At 43.3% G+C, this 15,359-nt stretch overlaps 2 protein-coding genes across 3 annotated transcripts; both read left to right on the top strand.

Annotated features, from left to right (window-relative positions):
- Nucleotides 1–279: 279 nt before the first annotated feature.
- mettl2a (methyltransferase like 2A) lies at nucleotides 280–4,058 on the top strand. The gene is made up of 9 exons (XM_041062070.1): nucleotides 280–595; nucleotides 932–1,020; nucleotides 1,389–1,657; nucleotides 2,206–2,255; nucleotides 2,357–2,417; nucleotides 2,517–2,656; nucleotides 2,765–2,871; nucleotides 3,292–3,357; nucleotides 3,468–4,058. Exons 1-9 carry the CDS (start codon nucleotides 444–446, stop codon nucleotides 3,629–3,631), a joined length of 1,098 nt encoding a protein of 365 aa, XP_040918004.1. The 5' UTR covers nucleotides 280–443; the 3' UTR covers nucleotides 3,632–4,058.
- Nucleotides 4,059–4,406: 348 nt separating this feature from the next.
- tlk2 (tousled-like kinase 2) lies at nucleotides 4,407–15,211 on the top strand. Of its 2 annotated transcripts, XM_041062903.1 has the most exons (21): nucleotides 4,407–5,052; nucleotides 6,187–6,269; nucleotides 7,812–7,889; nucleotides 7,989–8,058; nucleotides 8,148–8,191; nucleotides 8,376–8,474; nucleotides 9,106–9,207; nucleotides 9,443–9,535; nucleotides 9,744–9,854; nucleotides 10,019–10,155; nucleotides 10,383–10,535; nucleotides 10,634–10,700; nucleotides 10,805–10,902; nucleotides 11,012–11,093; nucleotides 11,592–11,683; nucleotides 11,795–11,884; nucleotides 12,026–12,195; nucleotides 12,608–12,746; nucleotides 13,176–13,287; nucleotides 13,525–13,632; nucleotides 13,898–15,211. In XM_041062903.1, exons 2-21 carry the CDS (start codon nucleotides 6,189–6,191, stop codon nucleotides 14,069–14,071), a joined length of 2,100 nt encoding a protein of 699 aa, XP_040918837.1. In that variant the 5' UTR covers nucleotides 4,407–5,052; nucleotides 6,187–6,188; the 3' UTR covers nucleotides 14,072–15,211. The 2 variants fall into 2 exon arrangements, with proteins under 2 accessions (XP_040918837.1, XP_040918838.1); XM_041062904.1 differs by lacking the exon at nucleotides 8,376–8,474.
- Nucleotides 15,212–15,359: the final 148 nt, after the last annotated feature.

Raw genomic sequence — 15,359 nt, 5'->3', positions numbered from 1 at the left:
GCTGCATCATACCTGTAGATGTGCACCCTGAAAGTCTTGTGGAGATAATTTTACTGTCAAGCAGCAAATGGCAGAGTGTACACAGCTCAGTGATAGTCTGGTTGTTAGTTATCAGAGCAGACATTGGCAACAAAGAGTAAATAGATACTGGGCGTTGCAGCAACAGACACAACTGTAGAAGAAATGATAACAGTTGGAAATGTTCTGACTTATGTGTGACCCGTTTTACAAAGTAGAAACGTTTCAGTAGCAAATATTCAGAGTCAAAGAAACAATATAATTCGTTAAAGGCATCTTCCCTGCTGTCTAAATGAAGTGCAACCATCCCGTGCAACTTTTTGTGATTGTACTTTTTCTATCAGTCAACATTGTAATATTTCCGACGGTCGTTGAACGCAGCATTATTAGGTGCACGGCCCTTCTTCCGCTGCGTCAGTTCCAACATGGCGGCGCCCCATGCCGTGGCCGGAGTTGAGGGAGGCAGCGGTGAAACAGGGCTGATTCTGTCAGATTCACCCACCGGAGACGTGAAGAGACCTCAGTTCGGGACACGTTTCCTCACCGACCCGCGGCAGGTCTTCCAGCACAACGCATGGTCGGTGACTTATGCAGAAACCCCAAGATGTAAACGATATCTTTCAGTAGCAATGACTTGTCAATGATAATGATTTCTGTTTTTTCTCGTTTTGTTTGGAGATTTACTAAAGAACTTGTTATTCTTTCTTTCTTGTATATCAATTGGCTGCTTATAGAGAAGCATTCAAAATAATGTCAGGTCATAGCATCAGGTTCTGGTAGGAATGGGAAATTTCCCAGCCCATTCTGAATGTTGCAGTCTTTATGAAATATTAAAGTATTGCAAAGTGTTTCTGTGTTGTTATTCACCACATCGCTTCACCCAGACTGGATAATAGTTTTGTGTTGTCAACAGGGACAATGTGGAGTGGACGGAGGAACAAGAAGCAGCTGCTAAGAAGAAAGTCTTAGAAAACAGTCAGCCACTACCTCCAGAGAAACAAGGTGGGATTGCAAATCATGGCTCATATACATAAACCACACCACGTGACTCACATCAAGAATCAGTAACTACCCCAATGTTGTATATACATTTGTTTTCAATGACCTAAAAGATGCAGACATTGACTGTCTCGTTGTTGGAGAGTGTTTACATTTGTGATGTGCACTAATCAGCTCATACAGTTGTGTCTGTAATTCGTTTTTGACAGTAAACTAACTAAAAAGTAAAACTGAAACAAAAGACTTCTGCTTTACTAAAATCCACTGCAATCACTTTTATCTTTTGCCAATGTAACGTATTTGTCTTATAAAGCAAAATATGCTTGATTATCACTTTAACACTGGCTTTACTGCCTCACCTTCTCTTGCAGAGGAGTACGACAGCCGGGCCAACGAGTATTGGAATGGTTTTTACACAATCCATGAGAATCATTTCTTCAAAGACCGTCACTGGCTCTTCACAGAGTTCCCAGAGTTGGCCCCACAGTGTGGCCTGAACCATGAATCCCATCCTGAAATCTCTGGCACAGGTGACGGTCAGCAGGACAGTCTGGATCAAGAACAAAGCAGGGACCTTGCTGCTCGGCCTCAGACCGATGGTGACTTTCCTGGCTCCTCTGCCACATATCGCATTCTGGAGGTGAGAGATTAAATTGAAATCAAGTTACCTAAAGTGACACCACACACATTTAATGATAAAGCAAAGTTCTCTAAATTTGATGCAAAATCAACATTTTTGTGAAAAGCCAAATTTTTGTAAAGAATTTCTAATGAACTAACGTGAATGAATAAAACAGTCTAGCTCATGTTGCGTGAGTGTCTATCACTATGTGTCTTTTTGTCCCGATGCAGATTAAACATTTCAAGAAGAAAATTAACAGGTTGCACCCAACAAATTATCTTTAAATATTTACTGAAGAATATAAAGCAAAATATTTTCAGCCTTCATGATCTCACTGGAGGGTGGATGGCAACAGCACAAAACAGATGGCTGAAAACATTTTCTGTTAAATTAAATATTGAGGATTGTGTGGCCTTGGCAGAGGTATCCATTTTCTAGTAACTGCAGTGATCTGTATTGCCTGTCAGAATTCAGGCTCTTGAAAAAAATGGCTGCTATTTGTGTTACTGTTTGTCAATGAGTTCAAACTGAAATGGGGTAAAAATGCTGTGTGAATTGATGTACAGGTTGGCTGCGGTGTGGGGAACACGGTGTTTCCAATACTGAAGACCAACAAGTAAGTTCAGGCAAGACAGGACATGTTTGGACAGCACAGTGCACTGTAAGATGTGAGATGTTGTGCACTGAAAGATATAACCACAGCTTTGCTTTTTGCAGTGATCCGGGACTCTTTGTTTACTGCTGCGATTTCTCCAGCACGGCTGTGGAGTTAGTCAAGGTGAGATGTCTGCAGGAATGTGAGGGTGATGTGCTGATAGGTGCTCATTGCTGGGGTTGTGGGCTAACTAATGAATTACAATTTCTTTCTTGTCATCAGACTAATCCAGAGTACAACCCTGGGCGCTGCTTCGCCTTTGTTCACGACTTGAGTGATGTGGAAGCCAATTACCCTGTCCCAGATGAAACCCTTGATGTTATAGTGCTAATCTTTGTGCTATCAGCACTGCATCCCAACAAGTATGAACTTTTTCCTCTGCCTTCCTTCCTCTGTTCTTTCTTGTTTTCACTCAGTGTGAGTCTGTGAATGTTGCACGGCTTGTCTTAACGTTTCACCCCTGTACTCAGGATGCAGGCATCCATCAGTAGGTTAGCACGGCTCCTTAAGCCCGGGGGGGTGATGCTGCTCAGGGACTATGGACGCTACGATATGGCGCAGCTCCGCTTCAAGAAAGGTTAGTAAAGATGAAGTCCAGCAAGACTCCACTTCAAATAATATAAAACTTCAGATTCAGAAAGGTCCATTATTCATTGTCAATAACTTGTGGTGATTCTCATTTGGGTGTGTTTTTCTGGTAGCATCATTTCAGAACTGACTGCTGCATTGGATCACATCAAAGCAACTTTCTGTATTTGGGCATTTAAAATTGCAAAGCACTTGACATTTAAATATGTAAAAGAATATTATAGACCTCATTTGCAGGTAGTAACTGTAAATCTGGCTGCCCAATAGCTGTCAAACTTGGGGTCTGTATGCATACTTCTAGTGCCACCCTACAAATTTAAATCGCACTGTGTTAATGAATACATGTCCATTAATATTTCACAGTATGTTGTAGAATAATAGGTACACTGTGACCCTTTACTCCTTTTAGGGAGGTGCCTGTCAGAAAACTTTTATGTCCGAGGTGATGGAACAAGAGTATATTTCTTTACCCAAGGTAAAAATAAAGACCTCTTAATAAAAGTTTATTCTTTTTATTTTGCAGCATTGTGTTTCTGTAATGTATATGAAAATATTTCTGTGCTTCTTATTTTTTTGTTGTATCAGATGAGCTTCATAAGCTGTTCACTGAGGCTGGACTTGAGAAAGTGCAGAACCTTGTGGACAGAAGGCTACAGGTGAACAGAGGGAAACAGCTTACCATGTACAGGGTGTGGATCCAGTGCAAGTATCGCAAGGCTCTAGCTCAGCCACCTGAAACGCAGGACTGAGACAGAGGACAGAATCCACATGGCTTGACCTTCAACCACAACTGAAACTAGGAGCTGAAATCTAGGCGTTGCTGGCTTTTTTTCTGAGGATGTATGGAACTGAGAAGCTCTATTGTGATTGAGATAAAGGGAATGCAACTGGATAGCTATATGCTGTAAAGACCTTATACTCTCTCAGCTTCTATAACGTTGATGAACTCATTTGAAGGCTAGTGTTCCTGATGGTGCTGCAATCCCAGCTACGATTTCTCATTTTCCGCTGACAAGTTCAGTAATCTGAGAAAGGGCTGGTTACTCCAAAACGAATGTCTCTATTCTGCCAGAGACTGTTTTTAATGAGCTGATGTTTTGATATAAATTGCATGGTTTTAAAGAACATTTAATTACCTTTTTTATACACGCAAAATGAATAAAAATCTAAACTGTATATCTGTTGATTGTTTTACTTGGTATGTCCAAAGCTGTTTTCAAGTGTTTTGTTTAACAAAGAGATCAGTCGGTTCATGATGTTGGTTGTAATACCCCTTTGCTTTCCATCACAGCAGCTTGGATGGTTAAAACCCCATTTATGCTTGAATGGCTAATTAAAAAAACACATTAATTTTGCAATTTATTGATATTATGTATGTACTGCATGTGGGTGTGAACATCATAGGAACGGTAACTTTCTGATAAGTGATGATTCTGGAGGTTATGTGGGTGGGCGCTGATAAATTGTGTTGTGTACAGAGGGATTTGCCATTGGTCCAGACAAGATATTTGGGGCAGGCGTGGACTGAACGAAGGTGAAAATACTTGAACAATCTCACGAGAAAATATGAGATTTTACTGATTATTGTTTACATTGCAAAAACGTGAGAACCGAACCGAATCGATCCGGATTCAACTGAAACGGCTTGCAACAGCACAACTTCCGAAACAGATTGGTTTCTCCCCTGCAGCGAGGAGGGCGACTGGAGCCGAACTTTGTTTTGATCGACCTGAAAGCCAGGACCCGAAATTCATCTCACCACCGGGGGAGAAAAAGATAGGGGGTAACTAAGGCTGGGTTAAGTACATCATTTATACCAGGTGAAAAACGCAGAATCTCGAGGGTCGCCATTGTGTGGAAGGAAGGAACCCGACATAGGCACGGTATGGTCCTCGGGGAGAGGGATCTGATGGGGATCCCCGCCTAAGGAGTACAGAAAGGCGGGTTTGGGATACCCGGAGTTGTCGAGGCCTCCGAGGGAATCCTCCGTCGTCTACCTTGAGCTTCACCGCGCGCTCCCGTGTCTTGATCGTTAACAATCAGCACGCGAGGGACGCGGCTGTGGATGCGGCCTAGCCTGGGAGGGTCTGCCGAGCACCGGGGAAACAACGGGGACGCGTTTAGGGTTAACAACAGGCCCTCCGGAGGACCGAGAAAATATTCAGTTACAGTAAGTATCTCGTTGGGCTGTTGAAGAAAAGAATATACGGACACAGATCTCTTGTTAGAGTAAGTATGGGCGTCGTGGCCCGAACACCTGACAACACAGAACTGTGAGGGGATGCTTCTTTTTGACAGACGAGTAAACGCTAGCATGTTGGCTACCTAACGTTAGCTATCTTGTGTGTGTTTGTGAAATAATTTACTGTGGCGATTGTGTTATCGTGATGCCCCTTTTCCTGAGTCGTAGTCTAATCACACAACTGTGATTGGAACACATAAATCAACATTTGCCTCGTTCGGGTATGTTACTTGACAAAATCAGATCTGATGTTACTAGCTAGCGTTAACTGTTAGCTCCTAGAATGCAATGCTAAGTGATGGCCAACATCGGTAGGCTTGTTAGCTCGTGTATTCAGTGTGAGCTAGCTACTTCGCTAATCATTCACTGATGATGTTTCAAATCGTTATGCTGTACATTGTAATGTTAGCTGAGCCGGCAAACACGCTCCCGTCTGAAGTTATAAAAGAAGAAGGACTAAAACGTATTCCTAAGCGGACATGAATGCTGCTGGTTACATTTGTCATTTAATGTATTCAAGCCACAGATTTAGCAGCCAGTATTGGGCGTGTAACTTATACGTTAACCTTTGCACTAGCTAGCTAGCTGGGCACTTATTGTCTATTGTGGCCTTTTCCATTGCTTTGAGTATACTTGGCAGTCTCTCCATTAGTGACCTTTCAGAACTCCAGCGCCATGTAACTTAGGCCTATAATGCCAGGGCGTTATCACATGATGCTTTAATTTTCCAAGCAGGGACTCTACACATCTGGCCTATGTCTGTGATGCACGTTCAGTATACGTTATTGACTATATTTTTGTCCAGATTGTGCAATTCAGTGCTGTGAGTGTTATACTGACTACTGGGATTGCATGACTGGTGATTTCTTAACACACATAGTAGTGGAAAACATTATTGTCAGGTTTATTGATGACTCAGAACAGGAATTTTCCACATCCATATAGCTAAAAACAGCCATGACTCATCACAACCAATGCCTTTTGAAACAGTGATCCGTCACTCCCATTTGAATATACCAGACCTCACAACGCCTTCCTTAATCTGTGTTCTTGTCTCTGCAGCCATGATGGAAGAACTGCATAGCCTGGACCCCCGACGGCAGGAGCTGTTGGAGGCTCGCTTCACTGGGGTTGGTGTGGCTAAGGTTTGTGTTACAGCAGATGTCGCAGAGATGGAGCATGGGTACTCTCTCCTGTCAAAGTGCTTATAATCACAGATTTTCTTGATTACACATTTTTGTGATTCTCTTCCTTTCTTTGTCTCAGTCTGCCTCAGTATCATTCTGCTGTTTGGCCTGGACAAGCTTGGCCCCACTCCTTTTCTTTGTCTGTCTCTGGAGAAGGTTGAGCTGTGTCTGTGTTTTTTGGCTGGTGTGATATGGCATCTCTCCCTGGCTCATGATGCAGTGGCTGTATATGCAAGTGGCGATGCCTGCCAAAAAGGCCACAGACGGGACAGGGGTGGTAAGGGGAGGAGGAGTGAAGTCTAAGGAGGAATGCAGAAATAGTTCTTGACCAGGTGTGAGTGGAGGCAGCATTTAGCCTTCCACCCTCTTGCTTGCTACATGGATGGAGCTGTCTTTGTGGAAGGTGATCTTGGAACAGTTAGGGAGTGAGAGTCAGCGCCAGGTGGGCCCCGTGCCAGCCATAGGCAGAGCAGAGCCCAGAGCATGGCATGGCTGCTGCCGCAGAGAAAATGGCGGCTCTGGCTAAGGCATCATGCCATAGCTACCCTGTATGACAAGGGATGCAATGTGTGTGTGGGGGGGGGGGGGTGGTGAGAGAGAAGTGTGTCAACAAATGGTTATGAAGAAATATGGGCTTGTGGTCTAAAAGCCCTTCAGTGTCACAGAGCAGCGTAGAGGTTTTTTTTTTTTCTTGACCTTGAGCAGCCCTGTGTCACTGCTGCTCTCTCTGTCATCACTGAGTTGGCATAAAAGAAAGGAAAATTGTTATCCTTTGAGGACAAACAGCTAGCACACCTTTTGGTAATGGTACGGAGGTCGCCTGCTAAAATTATTGGAGAGTGCATTTCCTTTTGAACAAGTCTGATCAAACAACCAAGATTCTTTTTCGGGAACAGAGGGGGGGGGGGGGGGGGGGGGGTAAAACAAGCTGTCATTCTTAGATCAAGCAGAGCATCTTTCTCTGGCTTTCTCCAGAGAGAGACGAAAAGAACGGTGAAGACTGTGGTGAACAGTAGAAAAATGGATGACATTATCTAAAGGTGACAGACAGAGGGAGGAATACATCCCCAGCAGCATGCCTAATGTTCAGCCATTTTAGGAGGGTTCAGTGAGAGAGCTCTAGTGTGCTCTGAATGACTAAGTATCTCTCCCTGATTGGACAGTGCCTGCTGAATTCTGATGTGATTCATTTGACTGACAGGCATCACCTAGGGAACCGGCATTAGGACTGATGCAGGTCTAGATTCAGTAGGAAGTTAATGGCAGCGGTATTTAGCCAAACCTCCGCATCCCTTCCCTCAGTTTGTCACCCATTATAATCTGTGTTTTCTAACTCTGTGTGTGCTCTCTCTAACAAGTGCATGCACACACAACAAGTACATGTGCATGCATTTTGAAGATACCATTTTCTGTGTACACCTCTCTTGCATCTTTTATGAATATTTTGCATTGTTTCACCCGTGTGCTAAATTTTCATGGACTTTTACCTTATTTTAACAGGGCTCAGGTCAGAATCAAAATGAGTCATCCAATCAGAGTCTATGCAGTGTGGGTTCGCTCAGTGACAAAGAGCTAGAGGTTAGTCTGTCTCACATATTAACAGGTCTTTTTTTTGTTTTAATGCCAGCCATTTCTCTGTTACCTTGTACATTTGGTTGACTCATGCTTTCCTGACAGACACCTGAGAAGAAGGCGAATGACCAGAGAGTGAGAAAACGGAAAGCAGACCACTTTGACAGTAGCCAAGGTAAGTTTGTTCCTCTGCTACGATCCTCACCTATCTCCTTCTATCCCAAATATCAGTCTCTCTCTGAAGTCCCTGTCTCTCTCTTTCAGGCAAAGCAGGAGCAAGGGGCCATAAAATTAGTGATTATTTTGAGGTAAGTGGCAGAAAATTGCTCTGATTTTGCGTGTGCGTGTGTATCCAGCAGAGCTCACGTCCTCTAAAATGCTTCCATATTGGGTGCATAACCTTTCATACTTACTTTCTAACCTCTTGTTTTAGCCGTCTTGGTCTTTCCATTGAACTGCTTTCCTATTCTTCTCTATTTACATGTCTGTCAGTTTGCGGGAGGTAGCGGTCCTGGTACCAGCCCTGCCAGGGGAATTCCACCAGTGGTCCGCTCTTCCCCACAACACTCCCTCTCCAATCCCCCTGTCACGGTGAGCATGTTTGCGCTATGGTCTGTCTCATGCTCTTTTCGTCTCCTGACACTGTTTCCTGCCTTTCTCTCTTATGCGCTTGTTATTAACATAATTTACAAGCTGGAAGAATCTGATGCAGTCTGTGTAGTAACGTTTAGGCCTAGAGTGTGTTTTAAGTCTGTCATCATCATCATTTGTCATTACTGGCCCAAGTTCCTATAAAAGCTAAACCCAAAGAAAGCAATCGTGAAGGGTAACATGTAATGTAAGTGTTTGCAATGCAAACACTCTCACACATGATCATAGAACAGGGTTTTAAATAAACCTGTTGCACACAGATTTTGTTCTTAAACCAGAGGCCTTACATCTTTTCAAGTAAAATCAATAGCTCCAAAGCCTTGAAATAAATTTGAGAGTTTTAAATGTTTTTTCAATGAGAATTTGATGCAGTCTCACATGCTTCTGATTGAGCATTTGCAGTTTCTGGTCATTGTGTTTATGCAAATTTCTTGCACCAGATTGGTCTCATGTTTTATCATGACTGGCAGCTGCAGGCCTTCATAAATTCTTTAATGTGATGATGTTCACACATTAAGGCACCGTTTGTGCGCGCGAGGTTTTTCACTGGATGAATGTGTCTGCCTTCCAGGTGCAGCAGGGAAGCCCCTCCTCAGTCAGCTCGGCCAACACAGAGCACTCGTCGTGTTCACTGAAGCCTGCTTCTCTTCACGTGCTCCACAAAGCCACACAGGTACTTGACACACTATCAGGGCTGGCTGGCCGTTTATCTGGTTTAACTCTACTGTAATTGGAAACACAGCTGTTAAATAGTTGGCACGTAAATAGACAAATCACTAGAATCACCAGCAACTGGAATATATTGTTAGATGGGACAATGTCCCCAATGTGTTGCACTACATTTGTCACTGATACAAAATGATGCACCATTAACATGAACACTGTTTTGTGCTCACTGTACCCTGTAGTCTGACCTTACTATAGAGAAACTAACAGCAATGGAGAACAACAAGAACTCTGACCTGGAGAAGAAGGAGGGCCGAATAGACGATTTGCTTCGGGTACTAATCTCATTACGTTTCATCCCTGCTACTGTGCTTGCAATTTTCAGTGGTTTTGAAAATATCATGTTCTCTGTCTTTTCACTCAAGGCATGTTAGAGTTGACACATTCCTTCTGTCTGCACATGTATAAACAAGCTAAAATGTTCTTCTTCCTCCTCTTCCTGGTACCTGACCTTTTCCCGCTTGATTGTATGTTCCTCTCCAGGCGAACTGTGATCTGAGGAGACAGATTGATGAACAGCAGAGGATGCTGGAGCGATACAAGGAACGCTTAAACAAGTGTGTTACCATGTCTAAAAAGCTGCTGATTGAAAAGGTGCGTCTGTTGAATAGCGCTGTGATTTTTTATAAGCTGTTACATACCCAAGTGATTACGGCAACGTGCGTTTTTGACTTGAGTTCGTTTTCGAAGCCCCAATTTAAGCCACATGGAACCAACAGCACTGGTTTGATGCCCGTGTTTCTCTGCTCTTCTTTCAGTCCAAACAGGAGAAGATGGCATGCCGGGACAAAAGCATGCAGGACAGGCTTCGACTGGGTCACTTCACCACAGTGAGACATGGAGCGTCATTCACTGAGCAGTGGACGGATGGATATGCCTTCCAAAACCTTATCAAGTGAGCGTCTTCATGTTTTAACGTTAAGCCTCTCCTTTCACACTTTGTCTCTGTTGTAATTTCTAACTAATTGTGCTAGTACAAGAGGAAATGTCAAACCAGCAAGAACAAGATACTCCTCTGTCCTCCTCAACCAGGGAGTCAGAGAGCTTACAGCTGATCATACACAGACAGCCAGAGAAATTAATTAGGTCTGTATGTCACACTAATGCACCGTCGGTTTCCAGACAACAAGAAAGGATCAACTCCCAGCGAGAGGACATTGAAAGGCAGAGGAAGCAATTGGCCAAACGCAAGCCGCCCTCTATGGCCCAGACTCCACCTCCAAGCCTGGAGCAAAACAAACGTAAAAGCAAGACCAATGGAACAGAAAGTGAAGCGTACGATGCTTTTGATTATTTATCTTCTATTTTGTACCAGCTGTTTTCCCTGCGTTCATGTTTGAAGTTGTGCTTAATTTTGTTCTGCGTTCTCACAGGTTATCACAGGCAGAGTACCATGAGCAAGAGGAAATCTTCAAGCTAAGACTAGGCCATCTTAAGAAGGTGATGCCTGATATATTTGTGACATCTTTTGGTTTCAACATACTTACTATGAGCTTTTCTTGTTTAGTTGTTTGCACTGACATTTATTTTGTTGTCCTTCGCAGGAGGAGGCTGAGATCCAGGCGGAACTGGAGAGGTTGGAGCGAGTGCGGAACCTGCACATTCGTGAATTGAAAAGGATCCACAATGAGGATAATTCCCAGTATGATTTCTTCCTATATTGTCCTTTCCTAGTTCATGTATGTCCCTGCTCTCTGTCTAATTTTTGAACTTTTTTAAACTATTTTTTTTTCTTGATTCACTCTGTGCAGATTCAAAGATCACCCTACGCTAAATGACAGATACCTGCTACTCCATTTACTTGGACGAGGAGGTTTCAGTGAAGTTTACAAAGTGAGAGAAATTTCATCTTTTCATGTCAAACAAAAAGCACTTTACATCAGGATTGATAAGTGTAGAGGTCATGCATTTACCTTGCTTTTCTGGTTTTCTTTTTTTTTCCTGTCAAACGTGTTGATTTGGTACATTACATCTTTCATTATAGCCCTACAATGAATATCAGTCTTCTGCTGGTTAATTGTGTCAGAGATGGTGATTCAAATCTTGGTTTTGCCCTGGTGAAACCCAACCCTTTTAATTCTTTAAAGTGACTTGACTGGCTGAGCAGTACGTAGTTTGGAAAATATTTGAGGATGCATGTTTCATTGCATCGCACTAAGTTGACATCATCAACATTTCAAAGTAAATGGTTGCACCAGAATGTGAGAGCTCTTCCAGGAATCTGTTGTCACCTCTGTAAAAATGATGAACGATCAAGGCTATTCGATGCGAAGCTAAAACAAAGTCGTGCCACGCTCCGCTCCAAACTAACGGGAGAAACTTATTTTCCAGGCCTTTGACCTAACGGAGCAAAGGTATGTTGCGGTCAAAATCCACCAGTTAAACAAAAACTGGAGGGATGAGAAGAAGGAAAATTATCACAAGTGAGTGTTGAGTTTTTAAAGCAATACAACAGCATATTTACTGTTACACTGCGTGTAATATCCACATTTTAAAATGAATGGTGTAAATGTTGAAAATGCTCTTTGTTGCAGACATGCATGCAGAGAATATAGAATCCATAAAGAGCTGGACCACCCACGAATAGTTAAACTGTACGACTACTTTTCGCTTGACACTGACTCGTAAGTAATGTCCCTCTGAATTGTGTTAATTTTGAGCCGGAACACAGATTTTTTAAAATGTAGAATCGCAGCTTTATTTGGACTTCTTGTACTAAATCCTGCTGAAGACGATACTTATACATCTTCTTTGTTGTGGAACAGGTTCTGCACGGTCCTGGAGTACTGCGAGGGCAACGACTTGGACTTCTACCTGAAGCAGCACAAGCTAATGTCAGAGAAAGAGGGCCGCTCCATCATCATGCAGATTGTTAACGCCCTCAAGTACCTCAATGAGATCAGACCGCCCATTATCCACTACGACCTTAAACCTGGTGCGTCTACACACCACAGTGACTGTGACACTTTAAGAGCAACAGTGCCATAAATGAAACCAGAAGTAATACTGTTAGTTATATTAACCACTTGACATGCTGCTGCAGCTATTTTAGTGTTGATAGAGTTTTTATTCTGGGTCACATATCACCTAACAAGAGACTGACACACAGCCGTTTATTTTACAGATACTTATATGATTCAGTCGTCATGACTGATTGGACCAAGTTGGACCGAGTCTGTTAAAATCTGTTGACAGTGGTCAGGTCATACAGTGCCTGATCTGTGAAAGAGTTACATGACTTGGTCTTGGTCTCGTTTTTGATTGATGAACTGTTTACACGTGGGGGGGGGGGGCAACACTGTGACATTCTCTTTCATGTCGGTAAATCCTTTCCTCGTCCCGCTCAGGCAACATCCTCCTGGTGAACGGCACTGCCTGTGGGGAGATCAAGATCACAGACTTTGGCCTGTCGAAGATCATGGATGATGACAGCTACAACTCAGTGGACGGGATGGAGCTGACGTCACAGGGAGCAGGAACATACTGGTAAGGAACATACTGGAAGATGGCATTCTGCTTGGGGGGTTTCTATTGTCTGTGATGTAATAAATTGGGCCTTCTTTATCACTTTGTTGATTCTAACGTGGAGGTTGGGATTATGCATGTGTAAAGCAACACTAACTATAAAAACTACACCTGTCATGCAGAGTTTTTTTTATATTTTTTTATAGTTATAATATTACAGAGGTGTGTCTTGATAAATGGATGTACAGGACTTCTGTTTGGTCCATAGTTGTTTAACTTCTATCTCACACAAAGGTCCACTAAGCAAGATGAACTGCCCCACGCACAACTAAATACGCTCGCAGAGCCTGGCATTGCCTTGTGTGCAGTGTTTATTTAAATTTTCGCGTCATGACTACAAAATGCATCTTGAAACTGGACAGTGTAAGGAGGTCTGAAATGCTCCTTTAGGTACCTGCCCCCCGAGTGCTTTGTGGTCGGGAAGGAACCGCCCAAAATCTCCAACAAGGTGGACGTGTGGTCCGTGGGAGTTATTTTCTACCAGTGTCTGTATGGCCGAAAGGTAGGAGATGCACACATGAGCTGTTACTGACTGAAGTTATATTTTTATTATAGTAGAGTTAAAAAATCCAATGTGGGTTACACCCCTTTGTTACATGAGTTTTTATGTTATTTTAGTTGGATGTAACATAATTATGGATTGAATTGTTCCTTTTCCTTTTATTTATTTAGTTCCTGTGTACACACTTTATGGAAATGTTTTTAAACAGCACTCCTCCTCCTTTTCTTTGCTCTTTAGCCCTTTGGCCATAACCAGTCCCAGCAGGACATCCTGCAGGAGAACACCATCCTGAAGGCAACAGATGTGCAGTTTCCTCCTAAACCAGTAGTCACACCTGAAGCTAAGGTACTGCACTCCCTCACCTCACTGCTTCTGTGTGGTCCATCAGGTGTTTGCATCGCATCTGTACATTTTCCAACTCCCACAACACCTTCCTTTCATCCTCTTTTTGTATACTGTAACTAATTATGGTCACATTCAAAATTTGGTGGAGGGATTTTTATTTTTCCGATGTAATATATACAGGATATTGTTATCTTTTAATCAAAACATTTTGAAGACCGATACCTGCGCTTTCTCAGTCACTCACTCTTAATCTTTCCCTCTTCAGGCCTTTATAAGGCGTTGTCTAGTCTACCGTAAGGAGGACCGCATCGATGTGCACCAGCTGGCCAGTGACCCCTTCCTCATGCCCCACATCCGCAAGTCAGTGGCCTCCTCGGGCACCTTGGGCATGGCCGTGGCCTCCACATCCAGCTCCTCCAACAGCAGCGCCTCAAACTGAGCCCACGCCCCTTAACTGAACCATTTGAACGAGTCGAGTGGGTGGGGGTGACGCCATACTGTGTCCCCCCACCCAACAGCATCCCACTTTGCCATGAAGAGTCCAAGAGAAGCTGGTCAGATGACGGCAAAGGGTGCATGAGAAGTCATGGATGGGTGGAGAAGGGAGAACCATGTCACCCTTCATCCCTCTCATGTCCACCCACCCCAGCCTGCCTGTCCTCCTTTCTCAAAAGGGTGGCATTGTTCTGGGGGTCAAAGCCCTGGACGACTCACACAGCAAAGGGCGAGGTTTGGCACAGGTTTGGCACTGCTTTGGCACTGCTTTGGTTAACAGTGGGGTTCAGTGTTTGGAATTTTCTTTTCTGCTTAAAAAAAAAAGAAAATAAAAAGAAGTATAGAACTGCTTCAGCTTGACCAGATGGAAAGGACTGCGGAAGGCCTCATACCCATACGCACTCACACACGTACACCCATGCATGAGCCATTCTGGTCCGAGGTAGTCTGAACTCCCCAAGCTCAAACACTTTTGTTTGTTCTCATCTCCCTGAACCTAACTGAGAGAACCAGTCTGGCCTGTTATTGTATCGAACCCTAAATATATATGGCACTGTGTCATCCAACTTGCTGTTCTGGGATCCTCTGCCCCACTTAAATTCCAGACCCAGATAGTTTGTGACGAGGAGGGGACAGGCGCTACTATCCCCTCTGCACCCTCCCTCCCATCTCCTCGTCAAACTCCTGTGACCAAAGCTTATAACTTCCAGTTGGTGGCAGTGTTCCACCTCAGTTTTTATAATGAATGGTTTTAGAGTCGTGTTACGTGATATGGAGTGGAAGCTGTTGAGGAATGATGACCCCCTTTTACATTTTTTTTAAAAACACTTTTCAATTTAAGCAGTTTTATGGAGAAAACTGTTGTGTTTTTCAAGTTGCCTTTAATTAGAACTGTTATTGTTTTTGATTGACCCCCACCCCCCATCCCCACCCCACCATAAACACACATATTTATTTAGGTATGTTTTGAATTTATTTTTGGCCAATAAAATGCAAGGGACTGGTTTAACCTTATTGTACTGTGGGGGAGATTGGGCCTTAGCAGACAGTTGCATAAACCATTAAATACTATTGGTTAAAATGTGTTTGTTGTTCTGGGCTTCTGTCTGACTGGGTTCGTTATCACTGCTTTCTGTGAATGATTAACTTCTGTTTACAGCACAGCTGACAATGTATTCATGAGCATTATGTCTGTACGTAGTTTCTGTTCGTTATTTTTCAGTTTAAAATTG

This window comes from Toxotes jaculatrix, chromosome 18 (genome assembly GCF_017976425.1).
Source record: "Toxotes jaculatrix isolate fToxJac2 chromosome 18, fToxJac2.pri, whole genome shotgun sequence".
In the NCBI taxonomy this organism is placed as follows: Eukaryota; Metazoa; Chordata; class Actinopteri; family Toxotidae; genus Toxotes; species Toxotes jaculatrix.
This window is presented reverse-complemented; position numbering and strand designations above follow the sequence as displayed.

What these genes read in the sequence shown, in the direction of transcription:
- mettl2a (XM_041062070.1), top strand. Translation starts at nt 444, where the DNA reads ATGGCGGCGCCCCATGCCGTGGCCGGAGTTGAGGGAGGCAGCGGTGAA. An exon ending in TCAGCACTGCATCCCAACAA is followed by an intron (nt 2,657 to 2,764) that starts GTATGAACTTTT and finishes CCCTGTACTCAG; the next exon opens with GATGCAGGCATCCATCAGTA. An exon ending in AGTATATTTCTTTACCCAAG is followed by an intron (nt 3,358 to 3,467) that starts GTAAAAATAAAG and finishes TTGTTGTATCAG; the next exon opens with ATGAGCTTCATAAGCTGTTC.
- tlk2 (XM_041062903.1), top strand. Translation starts at nt 6,189, where the DNA reads ATGATGGAAGAACTGCATAGCCTGGACCCCCGACGGCAGGAGCTGTTG. An exon ending in TCAGTGACAAAGAGCTAGAG is followed by an intron (nt 7,890 to 7,988) that starts GTTAGTCTGTCT and finishes CTTTCCTGACAG; the next exon opens with ACACCTGAGAAGAAGGCGAA. An exon ending in AATGGAACAGAAAGTGAAGC is followed by an intron (nt 10,536 to 10,633) that starts GTACGATGCTTT and finishes GCGTTCTCACAG; the next exon opens with GTTATCACAGGCAGAGTACC.